Raw genomic sequence first — 25,536 nt, forward strand, 5'->3', positions numbered from 1 at the left:
CTCTTCTATGTCTTCACCGAGGCCACAGTTTGTCTTCGAGACTGCACATCTTTGATAAAGCCGACCCACTGGTTTACGCCGCTCGGAGCTGCTTATGTGTCCCGAATACACAAAAGCAAAGTAGAGGGTAGAAACATTCACACGGTGTAGCATCACAGCGCTTCGCTGCAGGAGTGCAAACCACCAACCAACCTGTTTCCATTTAGAGCCCTGCCACCAGGCACACAAGCTTTTTTTAAATGCAGTCGCCGCTCCAGGAACACGCACACAAACCCACACGAAAGTGCACGCACATAGAGACACGCTGCGAAAAGGGGAGCGCGCGCACACACACACACACACACACACACACACACACACACACACACACACACACACACACACACACACACACACACACACACACACACACACACACACACACACACACACACACACACACACACACACACACACAACGTGTAGCAGGCATGTTTCTGGGGAGTTCGTTTAAAGCAGCAGTCTCCCCCCAGGATGTTTACAGCTGGGATCACCAGGCGAGTCTGGCTTTCTGGCAGCTTTACAGCAGGAGCAGGGAAACCCAGGCAGGCAGACACACACACTCACACAAATGCACACACACACGTGCACAGAGCCAAAAGGGCACCCAAAGAAAATACGTCCTAGAGCCACTAAAGGACAGAAAAGTCATATCTGTGTGCCACAGTCTTCACGCATCCATATAAATCCAATTATAAGAATATATGAATATCACATGTGCTGAGAATCAATACCTTTACAGTCTTGTGGGTATTTTTTTAAAGTGCATATTTCTTTTTATCCATTTACTGTACATCCCTCTCGTTCTTTCTACCTCCCTGCTTTGGGGAAGCTTTTAGCCTGATTCAAAGTATCGGCATGTCCTGTGGTAATGCAGACCAGAAGGTTTATGGAAACACACACACACACACACACACACACACACACACACACACACACACACACACACACACACACACACACACACACACACACACACACACACACACCAGACACTAATAATAACTTTCAACCCAACTAGTGGTGCCAGGATGTTTTGGTTAGTGTGTGTGTTTGTGTGTGTGTGTGTGTTCGTGCGTGCGTGCACGTGTGTTGCCAGACTATACTGCAAGGGTTTTCCCCATGACGAGCGGCAGCCCGTAAGATGGCACATGGTGTTGCGCTATTTTGCAAGTTAGTAAAAAGAAACATGACGTGTTTGTATGAAACTGCACAAAAGGTTGCACAACAACAGTTTTTTCTCAGCAGTCAAACTTTTTTTATAACTTTTTTTTGTGCTGTTAACCTGACCATAAATCTGTTTCGGCTTTTTATCAAATGTGTGTATTTTGGCGAGTATCTGCCCAGGTGCACGTATTATCATAAGCTCTCATGAGTACTCTAACCTCTGCTGGGAGTGTGTGTGTCTGTGACTCGGATACATAAAAAGTTCAGCTCGGATAGGAAACATAATGGAAAGTTTCTTTATTTCTTTCTTGTTTTCCCGTTTCTTTTCTTTTTCAGAGTACCCTTCAGCCTTGGCTCTGAGCTTTAACACCATCCACTGTGTGTTGGTTTTGGGTCTCCCTGCGCCCTCATTTTTCCATGTTCAAATAAATATACAGTACAAGCAGGGGAGGGAGAGATGGAGGGAGGGGACGAAGGAGAAAGAGAGGGTGATGAAGAAAAGGCTGAGAATGGACAGATGGACGAGGGAGAGGAAAATTAATAGAGTTTTGGTGAAGTTGGGATGAACTTTTGAGATTGTACAAAGGAGCGATGAGAAAAGTGAGGAGGACAAATGTAAGGGAGATTATAAAAATCAAGATTAGCCCCTTTTTATTCCTCCTCCTCCTCAACCTCCTTCCCTTTCTTCTCCCCACTTTCTCTCCCTTCACATGGTCCTGGTTACTCCTGCTGCTAACCAGTTAACAAAAGACACTCCTGTCTCCTCCCCTACAATCCAGTCCGACTCTTGCTCCGTGCCCCTTCTTTGAAATGAAATAAGTTTATTAGAAGCAGCTTGTGTGTGTGACTGTGTGTGTGTACGTGTGTGTGTACGTGTGTGATTGGGAACAGGGCAGGGGGCTCTGGTATGCACATGTGTATGCCAGCTTCGGTGTCTGACATGTTGGGGGGTCTTGACTCTTTGGAAAGGGCCTTCTCAATGACACACACACACACACACACATCTGTGTCCGAGGCCTGAAGACAATGAGACTGTTGCTACCTCCTGCTAGTTCTGCAACACATTATGGGACACTGCTTTGACCAGTCGGCCCAGTAACAGAGCACGTCAGGTCAAATCATCTCAACGTGCAGAGGAAAAGTTGACCAACAGTCATATTTGCCATTGGTATGAGTTGGAATTCTATTTTTTTTTTTTACCAGAGAGTGGGAAAGAAACAGATCCAACTGAAAAATGTCTCCCGGTTTTGTCATTTGTTGGAAAATATGAAACATGTGCTGTTGTTACAATTGGATGCAGAGTTTCTGGGTGATACAGACACAAGTGATCACATCTCCGGTTGTGCAGTAAAGAGGCAGATGCAGTAAAATGTAACGTTCCAGTGTATTACAGACTTTTTAGTCAGATTACAAGATTAAACATTAGTCAATAAGAATGAAATACAAGACAAGAAAACATAAACTATTCATGCCACCAAAATATTTCTCTTAAGCGCAAAGTAGCGTTAAATGTACGTTAACATGTTGACCTACCTCAAAAGTATTTAAGACCTAATTTATAATGTTTTATTTTATCACATTATCCTGTCAATCGTTTGACATCAACCCTACAGATCATAGAAACAAATGCCACCCGTCAGTTTGAATGACGCCGATGATACAGAGAAACCTGAGTTTCAGTGTGTATGTATGACTGTGTGTATTCACAGCATCTCACCTCGTCGTCCTTATACCAGGACAGAGACTCGGCAGTGAGGACGAACCAGTACTCCTTGGCTCCTCCCTTCATGATGCCGATGTTGTTGATGGTCAGCCAGCCCTTCCTGATCACCTGAGAGAGAGACAGACACACAGAGTGGAGAAAACCATTATGAATAACATCCAGCAGGGAAAAGTCACATCTGCCACTTTCTTTATGGATCACAAATACGTACCTACGCTAAAATATATGCGGCAGCACAGTAACATGAAATGACACTGCCTCTAGTGGAGATAAGGAGCAACCGCCACAACAAACAGTAGGGTGGCGCTCACCAAGGTGACTAAACACAGTCCTCCCACTCTTTTTTTCTCTCTCTCGCATTTCATTCTCTCCACCATACAGAAACTATAGAGACAAACAGTACAGGGTGATCGAGTTATTTACCTTGAACCGATCGCTAACTCCTCTCTCGGGCTGAATGAGAATGTGGAGAAAACGTTACAAAGCTACGCCAAACCGTAGCATTGAATAAAGGCCAAATACACAAGGTTGGTCAAGAACTAGCACATTATACGTAGCTAGCTGCTGGGAGGATGGCAGCAAGGGGTCAGCAAGCAGGGCGAGGGTCGAGGACGTATACTGCTGCAACCTGAAGTGTCAAACTGTTTTAAAACTATGTGGGGATATTTATATATATATATGAGCCTCACTGCTTTCTACTCTATTGTAAGTGCTTTTTGAATAAAGGTGGTGAAATGATTATGCTTGAGTGAGAAGGCTGAAGAGCCAGATGCTGCCGATGCTCACAATACTTCATTTGAAAAACGGAGATTCTACTCAGAACTAACACCACCAAAAGACTTGTGGGTTTGAACACAACTTGGCTGCGCATTGTGCATATGAATGGTCTAAAAGATAACCTTTCCGTTATCATATGTAATGATGAGTCCATAATTTGCTGTTTTAAATAACATAAGTCTCAGTATGAGTCGGCTCAGTGGAGAACAGAAGCTGTGGGGCCTTAAACTACAACCATCTATAAACAGGAAGTGAAGATCCCCTCTGTGTTTACAATGTGCCCCTGACCTTTGACCCCAATCTGGGTGGTTATTATGATAACTATGGAGGTGACGTGTCTGTGCTGCAGGTCCTTATCTTCTCTGGTCTTCTACTATTACTTCTTAGAATGAACTGGGAGGAGGTGGAGAGAGAGATGAACAATATAATCTTTTCTCGTTTCAACTGAACCTTTTCTCTCTTTTCAAGTGACTCTTTATCATAACAGAACATTTGTCCCCCCTGTATTTTAAGTGTGGGTCTGTCATAGGCCATCCTCAGGAACAGATTTCAGACTGAGGACCCCTTTATTGGGAACAACTTGTCCAACTGGGGACAAAAGTTAACGTAAGGGTAAAGGTGTGTCTCTCTTCAAGTGCAACTTATGTCCCCAAAAAAGACCAGTGTGTGTCTTTATATCCTGATGGGGACTACAACCTGAATACATTAACTCATGGGGACAAACGTTGAGGTCCCCACAGGGAGAGACTGCTTTTTGAGGATTAAGATTCAGCTTTAGGTCAGCGGTAGGCACAGATGTGATGGTTATGGCTAGGGTGAAGTGCTGGAGGATGCAATATGTCAATGAGTTACCCCAACGGGGATAGAGAAACGATTTCATATACGTGTGTGTGTTGTGTGTGTGTGTGTGTGTGTGTGTGTGTGTGTGTGTGTCTGCAGGGAGGACACAGCTGAAAAAAAAGGAGGAAAGGGAAGCAGCCAAGCATCCCCACCACTGCCACCTGCCCAATACTGGCGGGTGAAGCTCATTTCATACACACATGCACAGCTGCACACTCATGAATCTGCAAACAGCTAATCACACGTGTTACTGCCACTGCAAAGACTTCAACACACAAAATACCTTGACTCTGAGCTCTAACTTAATCCCATATTCATCGTATTGTGAAAATAATTGAAGCTCAGTAGTGCTGTTGTTTACTACTCCAAAAAATGCTTCCCGTTTACTGCTGAAAAGAAATCTATGTTACAAATATTTTTTTGATAGTGATGATCAGGTTGCATCTAAAATAAATCATCCTCTCAATATAGTTTATAATATATAGATTGTTTTTCTGGGCGGTCTTTTCATAACTTAATTATTGCAAATTGCAAAGTAACATCTGTGAAACTCTTTACTGCCTTCTACCATCATACAATGACATTGGCTGCAGTTTATTCTCCAATGTTTAAAAAGAAATTACCCTCACTATAAAACTATTCATGTTGCCTTTCTCCTCAATTGAGACACATACAGACAGTTTTCTGTCCTTGCAGACTCTAAGTCAATAGCTAACAAAGCCTTTATGTTTAAAGCTCCCATTAACTAATGATCTAACTACCAGTACATAAAATCTTTCAACTTGTTCAAAAATAGTCTTCTTATCATATGTTCAGTTTTACATGTCCATACAACAACTCTCTAATAATGTTAAAAAAGTTTTTTGCACAATTCTATCATGATTCTTTAATTATCTTGTTATTTTTCTGGAGAATGAAGAATCTCAACTAGAACCCAATACACATAAAAACAGATACAAACACATGCAGGCCCGTTGTATGCAGAGCGGCAAAACATGAGCACATGTGCATTATTGTCTACCTGCAGACATGCACAGAAATCACACGCACGCACACATTCACACACTCCACACACACACACATACTACTCACCATGATTTCATCCTGAAGGAGCAAAAGCCACAGAGAGAAGGAAAAAGAGAAGAAATACAAAAAGAGAAATCACTAGGAAGATACAAAAGGCAACAAGATAAGAAAAGGCAAAGGAGGAAGAAGAGGAAACGGAGAAGTACAACTACTTTATGTTATTGTTACATATCCACTGTATTCAATGAATATACTGTTACTTTTAACATCTCTCTTTATCGCAAAAAATCTGTTGAGAGATTTCAGGGAATTTTTTGTGGAAAGTAAATTAAAAACATAAGTAATGTGTGTTTAGATACAGCTAGAGAACCAGATTTGACTTAAAATGTCAAACCTCTTTCAATAATTCGGATTTTGCAAACTTGGCAGATGTACTTGCTTCTGAAAGCTTTCCTCTCTTTTGATATTAATATTACGATCGTCGTTGTCAAAGCTTTAAAAACATGAGAACAATCACGCGTGATATTTTGCAACACACACCAGTTTGTGCACCACGACTTTCACCAAGAGAACAATTTGTTTCCAGATTCAACAACTGTTGTCCATTAGCGTGTGCAACGTGTGCAGTGTTAGAGCTGCATTGTGTAGGATATGGATTGTTGCCCGGGGTAACACAATACTGTATAGCTGTGCTGCGTTTCACATGGACAAAACAGAGAGCTAAGTGCTACCAGAGCAAAGCCTCCGGGGGAAAAGACTGAAGGAAGCTCAAATGTCATGTCGGTCCAACAGATGAAACACTTGGGGTGAATTCAGCGAAGAATCCTGTTCCTGCAGATTAAAGTAGCCTGAAGAGAATGACACACGTCTGTACTTTAACCTGTGGAACGACAGCGAACACGTCTGCATGTTTGTGATTTAAATACCTGGTTGCCGGCCGCCTTCTTCTTGTTCATTTGGCTGATCCTCGGTTGAGCGCTGTACAAAACAGAACACATGCAGGGGTTTGACCTTTGCCAGCGCATGTCAACAATTAAGTTTTACATTTGGCTTGTATTAAAATTCTGCAGTATAACTCACTTGGCAAATCCAATAAAATCCTCATGGTTGGTGTTCATGTAGGACAACTCAATGTCTATCAACAGCAGCACCTGAACAGAGAGAGGCCGTGAGAGGTTATCATAAAGGGCTCATATGTTTCTCATTTATTGAAAATATTTCAACAATTCTCCCCAGGAAATTTGTGACTTGCCAAGAAATCCTTTTTTTTCCTTGTTATTTTTAAATTCACTGTAACTTCAGCATTGTTCTAAAGCCGTTGCTGAAATCTGTTGTTTTGCAGCAGCAAACTACACGAACAAACTACAGGATATCCCAGATCTTTTGATGCTATATTGTGAAGTGTTTTCATGCAACTATATCATTTTCTAAAACAATTCTAGCGGCATACGTTTTTTGTTTGTGGAATAACGTGACATTACAGATATCCCAGGGTGGGATATTTACTACTTTAAACGTACACTATGCAAATTTGGCCACTAGAGGTCTCTCGATCAAAAAAATAACAAAGAAATAGCTTGGTGGTGTCATGAAGCAGTGTGGGATCATGGGAGCTGTTGCCTTCACCGCCATTATTCACAAACGGTAAAGAATAATTGTGATCCATTACGATTGACCCCCAAAACAGTGGCTATAACACCGTGTTTGTGCTTCGTCATACGTCCTTTGCCCCGGAAGTTAGAGCAGAGCAGGGAAAAGCCACAAGTAAAGTGGATATGACCCAATTAGATGATACTGTTACCTCGAATAAAACTGGGGATATCTCTGGGTTGGAACATTATTGGAAACATTTTGGATAAACCCGTCAACCAAATATAAAACAACGATAAAGTTTTGAATTTGAATGAAAGACTATTTCATATAATATCGTTGAGATGCTGAGATCATTATTTATTACATACATAAATATGGAGGGTGCAGCAGTGAAATAATGTGTTAGTTCATCATAATTCAATAATAATAGAATCCCCCTCTGCACCACCACCAAACCACTAGCTTTCCTTACTGTGTTTGTAGTTTCTGTGCGTTACCTGGGACTTAGTGCGGTTTTCCCGGTCCCTGATGTGCTGCGTGACAATTCTCTCCATCTCCTCTCGTAGTTGGGGATACTGAGCCAGCTGTGACCACAGAGATTAGTAGGTAGGTAGCAAACCCCCCCCAAAATACATGGCAACACACACACTGTCACAAATAACTGTCACAAAGTAAACCACAAAATTACTCATCTTGCCGAACCACAACTCAGTTCCACCAATAAAACAAAGTACATAACAGGAACACAATTAAACATGTTGTGGCGTTTATCCCAGATTGAGCTCTACGCATATCCAATGTGTGAATTTGTATTAGACTGGATTTTAAGTGCTAAACAATCCCAGCATTGAACAAATGGATAAGAGTAGTGCAAAATCTGTGATACACATACACACAAAAAAAAGAATAAGCAATGTTTCTGGCAAAAAAAAGGGCTTCCTTTTCCCAGCACACTGTGGGTCTTTTTCCATGAGCTCATTGCAAACCCACAAACTCAGACATTGGTGGGCCTCCAATGTGACAAACACATTTGGAGAAGTGTGGGGAAGGAAGAAAAATCAAAATCACAATGCAAGACGGAAAAACACGCCGTTCTCTTGCAAGTTACAATGCATCTTTCATGTCTGTCAGACGGTTTTGGGAGCGAGTGGATATCAATACACCTTCTGTTTCCCAAGTTGATTCACTGCCTCCTGATCTGATCTGACCCAGAGGACACACATAAGGAATAGATGCTTGTGTCGAACTACGTGCATTTACGATACTCACTAGGCAAAGTGTTTGGATGGTAGCGTTCCTTTTATTTATCGCTTTTGCAAAGCAATAAAACACAAAAGCAGCCGTGCTTCCAATGCAATGGAACATATCGCTAGCTAACCACATTCATTTGTGGGGTTTTAGTGTTGGATCGTAATATTTATATTTAAAATACAATTAAAAAATGCCATGTTCAGGACCTAAAGATCGTGGGAGCAAGTTTCTGATGCTATCAGCTACATCAGAGTGAAATGACAACAGCCATTTTGACAGAGAAGCAGGTGATCACAGGTGTTAGTGTCTCACCTCTGATCACCTGCTGGTTCATGTCAAAATGGCTGCTGTGAAGAAGATCTACAACAGCTGGTGGTGGAAGAGGAACATCTTGTTTACTTAAAAGTACAAATAAAATGTACTCAAGTGAAAGTACCACATTAACTTTTCTATATGAGTACGTACAAGCTTTTAAATAAACTTTAGGTATTCAAAAGTACTTGAGGCATATTCCAAATACATTGGATTGGATCAGTCCTCATTATTGATTACTTTTAAAAAATATAATAAAACAATATGATCATGTAACACTATAAATTGTAGAAATGGAGTGGTGTAGAAAGTACACATAATTCCTGATATACGTAGTGAAGTAAAAGTTCAAATGTATCTCAAATCTACTTGAGGTGAAGTACAGATACATGAAAAATCAAGTATTCAGTGCTTGGAAGAGCTGATGACAGTCATCATACTGGTCGACAAAAATGAGAGGTAGAAACAAGAAGCTTGATTTTGTGTAAAATTTGTGAAATTCAGGGCCCAATGTTTTTCACAAAATACTATCGTGAAAAAGCCGTCAATATTGTCAGATACTTATAATACTACACTTCCTCTGTTAGAAACTGCCAGTCGGCGATGTTCATACGCAAAGTCTGATGAAGTAAAAAAAGCCTTTAACATGTTCAGTATTCACATCTGGATCACATCAGGAAAGCTCAAGCACACAATGTAAAAACAACTCAACAATTTGTTTTGTCAAGTAACTCAACTTGGTAAACAGTGAGGAAAGACTCGTATCTGGCAGCTGTAATTAACAATGTCACCATTGTGCTGTTGCCAATAGAAACACTGTTAACTGATTTGATGGGAAGCACTTCATGTTTTTCACGCTTTGTGAGTTCACGTCAGTGCTGGAGAACAAAACCTTATACAAAGCATGAAAAGTGGATATATTTACGATCAAAGCGACTGAAAGCAACACAACTTGTGCCTCTGGAAAGGTGCATTGCAACTTGAAGGCTCAAATTGTTCAGTGTCCTAAAACTGACACAGAAACACAACATAGACAGGAGAGAGGAATATTTTCTATAAAAGAAAAAGGCAGCAGGCAGAAATGCGCACATTGATTCAGACTGACGTGCAATGCCAAGGAGCTGGGAGTACAGAGAGGGATGGGAGGGATGGGGGTGGGGGACAACTTCAAACTGACCCCTTTAAGGATTTTCCTAGTCACTGTATATTGTCATACAGTATCTTTAAAAACCGTATGTCTCTGAAAGTGAATCCAAGATAAAAGAGTGACAGAAAAGAGAAATCCAAAGGAGGTCGCGCTCGCTTTTGGTCATTTGCTTTGGGAGGAGGCAGCCGGTTGAAAGGGTTAGAGGACGAGAGGGTGGAGAGGACGATAGAAAAATAAAAAGGAGGAATGAAAGAAATGCTGAAAGTTTCTCAATTAGTCTGTGAGTGGAACTACACAATCAGTCACTCCACTATTAAACCATAAAGACACAGACAGACACGAAAATGAGATTTTAACCAAATTAAATCAAAAGATGTTCAGACATCATGTCTTGCATGCAACTTGTTACATTGTAAATAAATATAAGGCCAATAACTGACAGAAGACAAATAAACTATGATCAAAATACAGGTTGTGTGGTTACACTGATAAAGTAAGGACAGACCGATATCTGCTGGATGAAGTTTTGTGTATTTGTTCCATGTCAGTTTCCATAAACGAATATATATTGATATATATATTGATCAAGGGCAGGGTAATGCTATTTAACCACTATGTGTGTTGGTTGATCAGCCAGACATTTAAATATCCAACTTATTTCAGTAATTGTACAGATATAAAATGTATTTCAATTTTTATTTTAGCGCCATCATATCTTCTTGACTTTGTCTAGAAGTCAGGATGTATTCTTGTGATGAGTTGAAAAGTTTTAATTATTTATTTTTAAAATACTAATAATATTTAGAAATCTATAGGGGACAGACCTTAGCTAAAATTGGTTATGGATGGTTAGATTAAATTTGATACAACAAGAAAGCAATGTGTTCTTGCTTACTACTGTTAAGAGGATAGCTTGAAAGTAGCATGTAGCAAAGCACCTTATTTACTTAAAATAATGTCAACTGTAAATAACTAATCAGAAGGGTAATTTTCTGAACTGTGAGAAAAGATTTAGAAAGAAAAGTTATATTTAAGACAACTATCTAAAACCAACTAAATCTAAGTGGCTCTATTTTTTGTAAATTAGGCATTTCTTTAAAGAAACACATATTGCAATTAAGCAGTTGAGGCCTGGTTCACTTGTTTAAATCATAAATCTCCTGATATCACTTCTCATATAAAATAAAAACATTTCCAGCCATCAGTCTGCCCCTACATGTGAGATTAACTGACATAGAGTGAATGTGTCTTGGCTTTATTTGTTATTTTACCTTGTTACTACACTTTTGAATGGTGAAGGTGAGTTCCCTCACTACCATATCTACACACTTCAGTGTGGGCCCCTTCAGCTTTTGGATCTGCTTTTTCACTATGGCCTCAAAGGCCAGGTCAGGGGTGAACAGCCCCGTCCTGTAGGGATAGGCAGGCGGAGTGAGGGAGGAGTGAAATCAAAAAAAAAGAAGAGGTGGGATAAAAATTGGAGAAAGAGGAGAGGTAGAGGAGGAAGACTTGTGAGAGGAGATGAGACAGATAAAGGAAAGTGGCGGGATGAGACAAATAAAACCAAAAGGATGACAAAAGGAAGAGGACAATTCAAAGAATGGAGATGGAACAGAAGAAACAACAGATTGAAGGTTAAAAGACAAGGAGAGGTGTGAGGGGGGTTTGGGGGGAGAAACAGCACAGAAGAAGGAAAATGCAAGTGAGACATTTGGTTTCCCCTGAAGCCATTCTGAAACAGGGCGGGGCTGGAGTATCTCTCCATCAGTGCAGAGCAAACAGAAGAGAGGAAAGATGAGTGAAAGATAAAGAGGTAGAGAAAGCTCCCAGCCTGCACATCTCCACCAGCCAAAAAACTCCAAGCCACACACGGCAAGACCGCAGCTATGCAACCCGTCGCTCAGCCAGAATGCCCTGATCCCTCCTAGTGCTGACCTTTGACCTCCTCCACCCGTCCCTCCCTCTCTTCTGACTTCCAGTGGGACCCCAGTCATAACATTTACTATCCCAGGGCCTCCAGATTGTTGCAGTCCAACTGCTGTTAAAAATTGTTTGGTCACAGTGGATCAATCTGGATGAGGGACTACTGCTCCGTCTCTTGGCCACACTCGCAGGCCTCTGCTGCTGAGAGTGTGGCCCCTGAGGCCCTTAAAGCATAGTCATCATGGCTCCTGTCTGCTGCAGGTGCACAGCTGCCGTCTCACACACAAGAAGGTCTGAACGCTGAGATCATCCAGTATGGCTGCCAGGGAGTCGAAGTGAGTGACGCATGATTTTCTAACAAGTACAAGCAGAGGTTGACAGAGTGAGGTTCTTATGAAGGATGATGCCATTAACGGTGAGGCTGTAAGTGGGGCTGGTGGTGAAACAGCTCCAGGAACACCTCAGAGAAGGAAACGAATATTAAAGCTTTTTCAAATTTTCTTTCCTCTTTTTTGAAATAGGATTTTTGTGAAATTTAAAAGTTCTGCAAAAAAAGCCCAAAGTCTGTGTTATCAGTTCCTCTCCGCCTCAGAAAACTCAGTATCTGGCCGATACTTCGGCATCACTGTGAAGTCACATGCCCCTCATTTGCATACTTCACGTCTATTGGCTAGTCTGGCAAAGGGATGTCACTTTTTATTGAAAATTTGAACATTCATTTGAATGTGGGGGGGAATACTTTGAATACTTGGATCAAATTCAAAATATACAGTTTAGAAGCGCATCGGACCATCAGAGGTATTCTCCTGATCCAGCAGAAGGCGATTACTGTCAACTTGACCTATCGCACGCCCACTTCAACTATAAATACATGGATTGACTGATTTCTGGAATAACTGACGGTCTGGCATGCTTTTTGAAATAATTAATTCTTGATCAGATAGACAAACTGACTCTTATTTGGCAACCATATTCTGATGACAGCTCAGTGTCCACACGTGATTTCTCCAGCACAGCTTTCTACCACGGCCAGCCTGTCCAGCCAAACCCGTCCGAAGCAGTTCAGTCGGCAGGCAGGCGGGCACACTGCAGCCCACCCCGCCGCTCCAGGCGTCCCCCTCGCCGTCCAACAACAGCGAGGGCTGGAGAGAGGCCGGGTGGTTACAGTAACAGGGAGTGAACAGCAAAGGGGGACTTTGCAGATGAGGGGTGACAATAATCCGCCGTTTACTTTGATTTTTTTACCTTCTTGGTACACTGCCTAACCGTATTGACTAGCTCAGAAATGACCATGTCCACACATTTGGTGCACGGCTCTTTAATCTTCCCAATCTGCCTTTTCACAATGGTCTCAAAGGCCATGTCCGGGGTGAAGAGGCCAGTTCTGCCCGGCAGGTAGAGAACCAGCCACAGGGCCAAAGAAAAAAAAAAGAAAAAGAAGAGGACGATAGAGAAAAAGAAAGGAGGGAGGGAGGTTGGGTAAAGAGAAGAATGTTAATTGTTAAGAATTACCCTCCATTTCTGAGCTTTTGCCCCAAAACATAAAGGAACACAACTTCAGACAGACAGGGGGGAAAGGGGATGGAGCGATTGGACGGAACAGACATCAATCGCAATTTATCTACTTAATATGGAAACTAAATATCTTTGTTGAGTTGTTAAGGGTTAGAGTGTTACTGTAGACCAGGTGGTGAACTATCCAATAGGAGGCCAGAAAACGAACGCAACCAGAAGTCACTTATCTAATCCTTAAACATCCTCTGTCTAAGTTCATCGATGCCATTAGTTATTCAAACAGAGCACTCGAGCCAAGTCTGAAGGTCTCGGTGATTAGACAGATGGAGAGACAAAGGGAGGTGAAGTAAAGAGGAAGGGCAGGAAGGATGGAGAGGAGAGATGGAGGGAAGACATGCCTGATGCCGTGTATGTTCTTGATGGCGTAGCTGATCTCCTTCCTCAGCTCCTTCTCGTCGAACTCCATCTGGGAAAGAGAAAAAAAACAGACGACAGAGGGGAGTAAGTACAGAGAGTCCTGCTCTCACATCTTCATAGATCAGTTTAAATCTCTCTTGATTGTTTTAGCATGTCAGCTCATAAAGTTCCTTCCTTTAATTATCGATTTCTGTAAATGAAGATTTATTTCCTCTGTCGGTTGGGATTATAAGTTTATTAGAGGAATAATCTGCCTATGAACATCTCTTCATTTTACCAATCAACACACAATACATCTCATTATGTTCAAAAACTAAAATTGTTGTCGTAAATAAGTGAAGGTCAGTCGCAAAACATTAAGACGATAAGAAAGTACACTTAAAAGCTGCAAAAAAACATTTATTTTTCTTGCAAATTGCTGCATAATTTGACATCTTCTACTTATAAAAATGATTCTAACAAAAACAGGGAGGGGGAGAAGAGATCTCCTGGTCGGACTCCCGCAGACATATCATGAGAAAACTTGGGAACCACTGGGTTGGAACATTCCCCCTGGGTTGTAAAAATGTCTCGGCAGCTTTTATTTTGAAAACGTTAATCAGGCTTTTCCCCTAACAGATCTTTCATACACTCAGCCGAACACAAAGTAGGATATATAATCTGATCTGCTATATTCCTGTATGTTCTGTTTTTAATTTAAAGGTATACCACTTCTTTATGGCAAAGCACCAATCTTTTTTATATATTTTCTTTGAAGCATATACTACAATCACATAAAACATCATGATAAACGGACTTCTAATGCATCTGGCAGACACTGGGGGTTTTCTGTGTTACGAGCCAAGCTTCTGGTTAGGAAGCAACCTGCTCCGTCTCCACGGTGGGAAACTGACAGGGCGTCTTTTCTGCAGTCTTGAGTCACAGACGGTAAGTTTTTATATCCTCAGAGGGAGGGTGAGGGAGGACAAAGTGGAGGGACGCATGAGAGGAGGGGGAGGAAGGACGGGAAGGGTAACGGCCGACTGAGAGAAAATGAAAGGAGAGAGAAGGCAAATATGTAAACAGGGTCGGGGTGAGGTAAAAAGCTTAGGGAGTCGAAGTAGGTGGATGAAGGGATGAGAGGTTAAGATAATGTGGAAGGTGGACGTGAGGGATGAATTAAGGATGCACGTCTTAAAGGAATGAGAGAAAAAGATGGGGTGAGGGAAGACCTTGTGACGGGAGAGGTAGGGGAGGGAGCAGAGGAATGTTTGAGAGAGAAAGCATCGGAGTCCAGAGGGAGGATTTCTCTCCTTCTCAGACTGAGAGAGGACAGAGAGGAGGAAGCAACCTAATGATGTAAAGAGGCTGAGAAAGATACTTGTCATAAACTAAGAAAGGCGTTTATGTCTTTCTTTTTCTGCTCCTGGGATTTTCTCTCTCGTTATCAGTGGTCACTACCTGTTTTATGCATTTTCACATTTTTATTATTAAATATTCGTTTTGGAAATGTTCAACAAAATTTCCTGACGCTAATAAAACAGCACTTAAGTGAATTAAAGTGAAGCCAAAGTGTCTCGATCGCCACCTGGTGGCTGGCTGCAGTATAAGTCATAAACCCAGTCTCCTCCATGTTAGCAGATGGGACATGAACCAAACTAAAAAAGTCAAATCACGCGTCAAATACATTTCAGGGAGTTCTTATCATACTGGTGTTTGTCCAAGTGCTCTTTCGCCTGTTAAGTTGGGAGCTAATTAGTTGTTTGATGCTATAATGACAAACACACCAACATCTGGCATGCACACACCTTGACCAGTTCAAACGGGAAGCGTTCATGGAAGATGCGATTGATCCTCGCACCCCCTGACAGCTCCGCGGTGTCAATCTGGTCGCCAGAACCCTCTATGCACTTCTCGAAATCCACGGAGAACTGCTGCACCATCCTGCAGGGAGGCAGAGACACAGATATCAATAAATCCATCAATCTGCGTCTATCTTAAAGTCTATGTACCTGCATAAACTCACTGGAGCAGAGCCTTTGTCTTGCGAGAGGGATCGTCGGGTCTGAAGTTCTTGTACTCCTCCACCTCCTTCTCTATGGAGAGGAGCTGACTCTGTAGCTTGGCTCGCAGCCCCGGCAGGGTGTCGCGGATGTGGTTGGTCAGTTGCTGTGCAGGTCAAAGGTCAGAGTTGGAGAGAAGGGGTCAGAATGAGACAGAGTGTTGCAGAGCTCTTAAATGGATAAACTGCAGACCCTCTCCAAGTCTTGGTTTGCTCTTTTACAAACCTGATTGAGGAGTTTCTGGAGGAAGGGGGTGCCCATGCGGTCTGACAGGTGTCTGTACGAAGCGTGGGAGAGAAAGAACTTCCTCTCGGCGGCCATGGCGGCATTAATGTCCTTCTTCCCATCTATGTCCTTCTGGCTCCTGTTCACCACGCCGACGTATCCTGGACGGAACAGACGAGAGCCATTTACAATACAGTCTGAACTATTGCGAGACTCGCAGAAAACCAGAGCCAACTTCGTCCATCACTTCCTGGAATTTCTCAATGTTCGTGGCCCGAATGGTTATTTGAATGGCAGATATTGTGGTCTTGTATTAGAGCAAACTTGGCTTGTGCTGGACTATTGTTGAAGTTTGACAAGCCAAACCCAGAATGAAAACGGCATCCAGCAGTTGACCACTGAGAAAACAGTGCTTAATATTGTTAAACTGTGCAAAACCACATTTTAAAGAGACTGAAGGAAAGATCAGAGATGAAGGATGGAAGGAGGAGAGGAATGCAGGAAAGAAGAAGAAGAAGGAGTTACATGAATAAATCCCAATATGTGTGTGTGTCCAAGTATTTAAGACAGAAAGAGAGAAAGAAAAAAGGGAGGAAAAGGAAAAACCGAGCAGAGTTCAGGTCACACGGATCCCATTTCACCTCCAGTTAAGTTTCCTCATGCATCACTCAGTTACAGGCCGTTTCATGCTCTATAACTAATGCAACTGTGAGCCAGCAGCCTTGTAAATGCGAACATCCATGGCAGAGAGAGAAGGAGCAAAGAAGAAGAAGAAGAAGACGAGGGTGGAAAAACAACATCGAAAAAAAAAACAAAGGACATGGAAAATATTTAAAAGCACATGTTTGGGTCTTAACCAGGAGCAAATGGAAAAGAAAAGCACCGCATCAGCACATTGCAGTAAAGGGCAACCCGCAACGTACATGCATGTAAGCTCTTTTCCGACACTGGTGTTTTTCTCTTTGCCCCCTTCTCCTCTTCCTCTCTGCCTCTGTTTTGATTTCTCACTCCGTTCTGTTTTATTAAACCCTCCCTCACCTCCTCTCAGTGGTCGGAGAATTGAACCGCTTCAATTCGACTGCCTTGTTACCACAAGAGGGAAACAATGTGTCACTGCAGGCCCTGAAGTTGAAAAGACGAACTGTGTGTGTGTGTGTGTGTGTGTGTGTGTGTGTGTGTGTGTGTGTGTGTGTGTGTGTGTGTGTGTGTGTGTGTGTGTGTGTGTGTTAATGCTTGTTCTCACCCCTCCTGAGTGGAAGCAGTTTATTATCCAGGATTTCTTTAGCGTCCGTCCCCTCGTCCATCAGGTCCAGCTTGGTGATCACACCAATGGTCCTCATACCTACATGTACACACAGACACACACCAAGATGATTTATCAATTGCACAAACCGAACCTGAAAACTGAAATGACAACTAAAATGAAAACTAGCTCTGATGCTCTACATACTCAATATCCCCAAATGCTGGAGTGTATTTATATATTATTTTAAGGATGTTTGTCACTGATATACTCTTTAACACTCTATACTCTATAACAAGTATTTTAATGTTGATGTGGATCGAGGTGGATAATAATTCTATAAGTTCATGTACTTTTTGGTAGTCTAGTGTCTAAAAAGACAAATACACTCCAGCATCTCTGCATTTGTCTCCTCTTCCAAGGAGGTTGTGTGTTTTTCTGTCTGTCTGTTAGTTAGCATGATAACACAGAAACCGCTGGATGGTTTATCATGAAACCCATTCAATTTGGCTGAGGATCCAGATCAGGGAACGGATCCAGGGTTATATATTTACTTTCTTCACCATTGCGCTTTTTGCAACATTTTTGTTAATTGAGAATGACTAAAAACTCATGGATCTTGAAAAAATAAAAAATCATGCATGTTTAGGGGTCTGATATATGAGATTTGTTCTAAATCCAAATAAAAATCAAGATCTACTGAATTTCCTGTGGGGACTGTTGGGCCTTGGCGGAGGTTTGTGCTCTCTGCCTTATGGTTTATAATGTGATCATATCTTCTGAATGCAAAGTTTGATCTGAAAAGTGATAAGTAACTATCACATACCTGTAGTGGTGGAAAGTGGTACAATTTCCTGAGTCATTCAGTGGAGAAATATAGAAGTAGAAGTATAGAGTAACTCACCCTGAGGGTCGACCTCTTTGGCAATCTTTAGAGCGTCAGAGTTTGCCAGATCGGAGTTGGCCGGGGAGACGGCCAGCATCAGGCAGTTCTCCTTGGTGACAAACTGCATCAGCATCTCTCTGATCTGGGCCTCGATGTCTGCAGGTTGGTCGCCCACGGGCACCTTGGTCATCCCTGGCAGGTCCACCAGCGTCAGGTTGAGCACTGTGAGGAGGGAAAGGAGCACAGGAAGAAAACTAGATGAACTAGAGGAGCCTTTTCCACATGCATTGTCTCCAAATGAGAAGTTTGGATGTGCATAATCTGCTGATATGAGACAAAGAAATCTACATTTTCCTCTATTCTGTAAGTCAGATACAACAACAAAACACCAGGCAATTCACATCGAGCTGATATCTGTGTGGAAATAGAGTTGTGTCAGCCTCACCGTGAGGGGAGTAGACTCGCAGGTTGATGGGCACAGAGGAGATGCCCTTGTTGGCCCCGGTGATGCGATCAGTCTCCGCCTCAATCTCCTGTCGGACCTCATCGAAATCGACGAACTTTTTGCCCTTACAGTGGAGAAACTCAGCGTACTCTAAAGACAGTGAAGGGAAACACATTAGTGGAAACGAGGGTATACATTAAAACATGTTTTTAAGCAAATACACACGACAAACCAACAGTCATCTTATTAGCACTATTAAATATTCAAAAATGTCATAGATAACTTAAAACAGAATTAGTTTAATCATATCCATGCCTGAGTCGGAGTAAGTTAAATTATTCTAAATAAAAAAAGGACTTACTTATAACAAACTAAAATTTCTTTGCATGTTTGAGGAATGATGCAATATAAAATGAATCCACATATATCTCTGATTCGCACCATGAAGACGTGGGAGAAAAAGCTCCAAACCCTAAAACAGCCTAATGACTTGTAACCATGGCAACACGAGGATGCTGTTATCATCTCCACGTTGACTTGAGTGGAAAAGATGTTGAGGGACTGAAGCAGTGAGAGTGGAGGAGGATTCTGGAGGTTTATACATGTGGGAGCTGAAATACGTATCAGTTTCTGAACTTGTGTCTCTGTCCGAGTTAGAGTAGATGAAGAGTTCGGTCTTGTAGCGATACATTAAACACAGCAGGACAAAAAGATGTGGAACACTGAGTAGATCCTGAAGAAGCTTAAAATGCAATTCAACTAATGGCCACAAGAGGCTGGCTTCAACCCTCTTGAACATCTCTCTTGAAAAGCGTAGTCAAAATATTTTGTGTTATTTTTTCAGTTATAACGATATTAAGGTTTACAAAGTCTCAGGCTAAAGTAAAGGCTTCTAATCATCCCTTAATGTATCTATGGGTGATATCACGGACACTAATATTAAATGTCAGGAGCCAGAGAAGTGATGAAATATTGTATACGAGGGAAGAAACATCTTTAAGGCTCTGCAGTAAGATCAGTTTTGACTCAACACTACTACATATCCCAACACCTGGAGGATGAGAATGTCAGGGCTTATGGGTAATGGGGTTTTTACCTGTGGGACAGGTCATCAGCTGCAGAACCAAAGGACGACGGGTCACAATGCCAGAGCCACGGGGAAGGAAATCCCTGTAACGCAACAGAAAGACGGAAGGACAATGATCAGCGACAGTACAAACTACTGTGTGTAGGCAAACAAAAAGAAAGAACTATACGTCAACGTCAAAAAATAAACCAGAATAAACCCTGAATTAAAAGAGAAACTTTAATAATATTAATCATCTAGAGACAAAAAGAGAGAGAGTCAGTGATTATGAATCATCATCCTGACACTTTGTTAAAAAGTCTTTATTATTATTCCCTCAGGAAGGCTGTGACAAGAACACAAGTGTGAAAATGTGTATGCTTGTGTGTGTGTGTGTGTGTGTGTGTGTGGGAGTGTGTTTTCTGTGTGCAGAGCTGAATAACAATGAATCCTCACACAACAGCTGTGGTGACATCAGGCTTGATGTTCATTTCATTTACCACAGGAATCATCTTTGTGAATCAACCAGTACGACAGGAAAATGGTTCAAATTATCTAAATATAATATATTTCAAATGTCTTTTTTTCTGACTCTTAATCTAGACACTAACAAATCCACAAACTTGTTTTCAAGTTATATATCACTACATGTTGAAATGGGGCCCCGTCATCTGACGGGCTGTTTAACAACATTGATAAATAAACCCTGACATTAGTTTTGGAGGTTTACAGCCGACGTGTGCCTGTTTAAATTTTTATCGTCACACAGAGAATTAGCATTTCTTCAGCAGCAGCAGTGAGATGGAAAAACCAGCAGCAACACTGCAGCAGAATAATTTCACAGCTCGGTAACACTGACACAACACAAGGAAATAAGTTCATGAGCTGTGAGCCATTTACACCAGATTCTTCTGCAGTTTCTCCTTATTTTCTGATGTTTACCAGTGTTTTATATGTATTTAAATTTGGGTAACAAAAATAATACTGAATTTCACAGGATTCTTGAAGCACTTGGGATCTTATAATTTTGTATATTCTTTTTGTTTCTTCTATTCTCTTTGTTGTGGACGACTTGTGTGTAAGCGTATGTCCGTACAAATGAATGTGTTAAACATCTGTTACCAAGTAAAATATTGTGCTGGTGTGTCTGAGGTGTGAAATGCCAGAGCGTGTGTGTGTGTACAGATGACTCCCTGCCAACATGTGTTTTACGCTTCCCTCTGTGCAAGACACTGATTTTCTCCGGGGCTGCTCAGCTGCTTATGCAACATCAGCCTCAGCTCGCCACTGGCACAGCACGCTCCTCAGCAGCCGACACGACTCTGCCTGTCCAGTGACATTTGTGTGTGTGTTGACAGCAACAATAACACTGTTGGGGACACATTCTGCAGCGCTCAGTATGTGTCAGCTCTTGTCTTACCTCCAAAAATCATCATAAAAATAATCGTAAACAGTTCAAATTTAAGTATTTATTTCCTGACAGAGTTGTGATTACAGGATGAGGATGAAGAACTGTAAAATGTTTTCATAAATATCCTGTTTTCAGTCATAATATATGATCTTAAGTCGTTTTAACAGATAAAAGATTCAGTATGTGATGAGAGAAGTCGACAGTAATCAAGTGAACGGCATGAATAAGAAATAGTCGAGGACCTGAGGCAGTTTGGATACATGAGTCATGAGCTGAGAGTTAATCAGGGCACAATCATGACCTCACAACGAAAAGCTAATTCAGCAATTAGTTGAAAAATTATTTCACCTTATTTCACCTATTTATTTCTTTCACAAGCTTTAAAGGAAGACTGTCTTTTAATTTTGATAGAATGATTAAAAAGCTGTAACTTAAATGTTTCCTGACATTGACACTGCTGCCACAAAGGACGCAAACTCATTAGTAAACAAGTTTTAGCTGCAATTTTTACATTATTTTCAGTTTTTTAGCTGTAAACAAGCTTTAAATAATCCAAATAATCATAAAACATCTGTGGGTAATGGTTAAAATATGGTTAAGTAGTTGCAAGTTTTGAACATGAGAAGATGCAGCTGTATTTTAATGGTTCTCCATCTCTTGCATTCAATCACGAACCTGTTTTAGTTTTCTTCAGTTTAAGGACATGAAAATTATCCAAATTAACTTTTAAGATTTTAAATTAGAGAGAAATAGGGAACTGGAAAAAAGTCAGATAGGTGAATCCCCACTTGTAATAATTGTAATAATAACTTAATCTCTGTTATTTTCCATTTCTCACTATAATCCAAGTCTATCATTAGCGATGTGCATCTAAAATAGTCAATAAGAGGCCATTTAATCAATACAACACAAGTTTATTAACACCATTAAAGTGTCTCTGACAAATGAAAGTGAGGGTTATAATCTACAGATCTTTCTTAAACCTGCTCCAGCCTGCAGTGTATGTCACTTAAAGACCTTGTGTGAGTGTCGACAACATAGACCTGAAAATACATCACATATGGTACATCACACTGAAGCTACTGTTTGCACATCACCAACACCAGCGTCTCTGGATACAGCAGTAAGTGTTTGTAAACATGTATTTGTATTAAACTGCTGCTTTGTACGACAAAAGGAAACCCTGCTCTCTGTTGGCCTTTTGCATTTGTCTGCCCATCTGCTGGTCGCCCTGTCTGTCTGTGTGTGTGTCTGTCTGCGTGTGTGTGTCCCTTTCTCCCGCTTGGACATGTTTATGTGGAGACAGATGGCCCTAACTGTAGGTCTTCCTCTCACTCCTCGTCCTCCCCTCAACGAGAAGTCACACACACACATACACAGAGACAAACACACACAAAAAAGACTCCCCTGCTGTCTATACACCAAGAGAGTTATGTGACAGTAGTGCGACTATCTCTCTCTGTTCACTTGTCCTTTATCTAATCCTGCTAAGAGAGGGACAGCCCCCCACCTTGTGTGTTGTCATCCCCCACAGTGAGGTAGGAAATCACTCACACTTGTATAGCACTGGCACAATCCCTGTACAGCAGAGATTCTTTAAAAAGGAACAAATGTGTGTGTGTGTGTGTGTGTGTGTGTGTGTGTGTGTGTGTGTGTGTGTGTGTGTGTGTGTGTGTGTGTGTGTGTGTGTGTGTGTGTGTGTGTGTCAGGGAGGTCACAGATATGCTAATAAATCAAATAAATTTGATTGATTTTCTTCTTCATCTTGTGCAAATAAAATTATTTAGTTGGGATAAACATTCAGCCATTGATTCATTCAAGTCCAGTGAGCACCAGCTGTGGCAGAGTAGTGACTCATTGCTTCATGGATGAGTGCACTACACACACACTGTTATTATTCACTCTAGACTTCATAGATCCAGTGGCAGACAGACACTGAGCCTTAAACCTGCTATAATGCGTGCAGCAATAACAACCCTGAACGTAGTGAAGCAGCACAAACAGGCAACGCTCCTCCCAGCATCGCTTGGCTCCAAGTAGGATGAGAACGCTGTTTAATAATAGTGCACTCTCCCTCTTTCTCTCTCTCTCTCTCTCTTTCTCTCCCTCTCTCTCCCTTTCTCTCTTCCACACACATTACTGTCAACTGCATAGTTAGAAGGAGCCAATAAAATAGCTGGATACTGGATTCCAGATTAGACGAGAGCCAATGGGAGAATGTGTTGTTGGTGCGCAGCGGTCCAAACACAGATTAGTTGTAATCCCCTGTAGCAGTATCAGAACAAATCATGTCCTCTCTCTATCCTCTGTCTGTAACTCAGCAGCAGAACAATGAAAATAAACTGGAGCCTGGGTGCGAATCATTGGAAAGACAGGCACAACATTCTTAGACTGAGAACTTTGTGTTCATTTGTTTACCAACATGTTTATTTATTTCTTTTTCTTAGAAAGACCCAAGGAATGTAGTGTAATAAACATAAATCCTTTCAAACTCAAGCCAAGATAAATGATAACAGGAATTCTCACATTCTCTCTTAGCTATATATATATATATATAATCAACTGGTGGTTCCAACTGAACGTTGCCATCAACGTATCGCTGGAAAACTATGGGATCAATAAAAAACAGCATCACCACATGAGCTCATATTTATTTTAAAACTAGATAAACCTCCACCAAGGCCCAATAGTCCCACTATGAAACATTTCAATTGACTAGATCCAGATTTGTATTTTGATCGGAACCGAATTACAGACACCCATAAAAATGATTCTTGATTTTTTCGTTTCATCAGGATCCATAAATTATTCCCTGAGAAATCAAGGAATATGTTTAAAAAAAAACACACAATGTTTAAGAAAGCGAAAAAGAAAATCCTGGGTCCGCACCAAAATTGAATGGGCTGTTCCATGACACCACATCCTCCCAAGTTTAGTGGTAATCTGTCCAACATATCACATCAGAGTAGTCTGTCCTCTCCATTTTCACTACACAACCGGAAAAATATACTTTCCATACAGTATTATCATATATATTGTGGCCGCTTTATCTTACTGTGACATTTCCTTAACATGTGATCCTTTATAAATCATTAAAGCACGAGCCGTCTTTGTGTTTCCCGGCCTCCCCCTCACTGTTTAATATGAAAAGAATAAAGGAGCCTCAGTACACGTCCTTGTCTTTCACATGAGTGAAGCTGCTGCTGCGACTCATCCGAGCGCTTCTGGCCTCTTCCGTTTTATGTAACACATGAAACCAGCGATATATCATAAACTTAATCTGTGTGGGGGTTGGAATAGCGATGGTGCCAGTGGTGGTGAGGGGAGAAACATCTGCGTTGTAGTATTATGTTCGTGGGGTTGCGCTCGTGCCAGCAGCCGTCACTGATAACAAAGTGCTTCAGTCGGCTGAGCCGTGTACCTCGTAGCAACACCCCAGGAAAACGTCATGAACGCACCACATGTGGCTTTTATAATCACATCTCCTTTTTGTAGGTATCGGCTGGAAAAGTCACCTCACACGCCCTCGAAATGCTTTTAGTAACTTCCCTAAATCTGACCAGTTCTGCTGGGAACTGAGGTTAATCTTCTGTGATCATCTGAGTGTTATATTATTATTATCATTATCTTATTATATTCACTGGCAGTGATACAGTGGGTTTAGTGTTTAGTGTTTTCGGAGCAGTCGAGCAGACGTGGTGCTGATTTGGTTGTTTTTGTGGAGGAGCTGTCCGTGGTGCTGAAACTACTTTCTGAAAAGAACATGCAGCTGAGAGCATCAGCAACGTTTCTGTAAACGCTGAGCAAAATGAATTCAACGTACTGATGAAGCATCCCACCTCCACCTGAACGATTGACAGTTTTTTTCCTCAGCTGGCTTTGCATGTGTTGGGCACTCAGACCAGTTAAAGACTCACTCCGCGCTAATGAGACTCATGGGAGTTAAAACAGTGACTGGATGACAGACACAGATGAGGAACCGGGCGTGGTGCTCAGATTCTTAACGTCTTCTTTAGTCTCAATTCCTAGGCTGGTCTGGGAGACACAGGGCTAATATGAGAGATGCTTGATGATGACGTGTACAGGTATAATACGTACAATCAGTCAATTCTTTGATAAATTGGTCAGCAAAAAATGATCTGCAGGTGTTAAGTAAAAAGGCCAAACATTCACCGTTTTCAGCTTTTTATCTCTGAGGATTTGCTGCTTTTCTGTGATTTTGTAAACTGAACATCTTTGCATGGTTTTGGCTGAATTTGAAGACAACATCACAGGCTCTTTGAATTTCTGTTTTAACTGTTTTGTGAACATTTAGATGTTAATATTTTTGCAACTCATTCAAGAGGAAAAGAAAATGGAACTGTCCACAAATACGCTTTTCATAGTCTAAGACAAGAGAAGGGGTTACTCATTAAAACACCAAATACAGAAAAATCTGGATAAATTTCATAATTGCCAAAAGTATTATTCTTACGCGATCACATTTGA

General features: G+C 41.5%; 1 protein-coding gene across 13 annotated transcripts in view; it reads right to left on the minus strand.

Moving 5' to 3' along the window:
• The window catches only part of dnm1a (dynamin 1a), a 49,147-nt gene that overhangs the window by 19,381 nt on the left and 4,230 nt on the right, over positions 1-25,536 (minus strand). For 5 of the 13 annotated variants that reach the window (XM_034603277.1, XM_034603282.1, XM_034603281.1 and 2 more), the window contains exons 2-16: positions 19,668-19,741; positions 18,572-18,721; positions 18,145-18,348; positions 17,241-17,339; positions 15,998-16,158; positions 15,736-15,878; positions 15,518-15,653; positions 13,712-13,779; positions 13,044-13,182; positions 7,663-7,749; positions 6,653-6,723; positions 6,499-6,550; positions 5,639-5,650; positions 3,353-3,382; positions 2,924-3,037 (exon numbers count right to left, since the gene is read on the minus strand). In XM_034603277.1, coding sequence (XP_034459168.1) covers positions 2,924-3,037; positions 3,353-3,382; positions 5,639-5,650; positions 6,499-6,550; positions 6,653-6,723; positions 7,663-7,749; positions 13,044-13,182; positions 13,712-13,779; positions 15,518-15,653; positions 15,736-15,878; positions 15,998-16,158; positions 17,241-17,339; positions 18,145-18,348; positions 18,572-18,721; positions 19,668-19,741 — 1,540 coding nt within the window. Of the gene's footprint in view, positions 1-2,923; positions 3,038-3,352; positions 3,383-5,638; positions 5,651-6,498; positions 6,551-6,652; positions 6,724-7,662; positions 7,750-11,146; positions 11,286-13,043; positions 13,183-13,711; positions 13,780-15,517; positions 15,654-15,735; positions 15,879-15,997; positions 16,159-17,240; positions 17,340-18,144; positions 18,349-18,571; positions 18,722-19,667; positions 19,742-25,536 lie in introns of all 13 variants that reach the window. The other 8 variants (XM_034603287.1, XM_034603283.1, XM_034603285.1 and 5 more) reach the window with 3 other exon arrangements.

Source organism: Hippoglossus hippoglossus, chromosome 12, assembly GCF_009819705.1.
Source record: "Hippoglossus hippoglossus isolate fHipHip1 chromosome 12, fHipHip1.pri, whole genome shotgun sequence".
In the NCBI taxonomy this organism is placed as follows: Eukaryota; Metazoa; Chordata; class Actinopteri; order Pleuronectiformes; family Pleuronectidae; genus Hippoglossus; species Hippoglossus hippoglossus.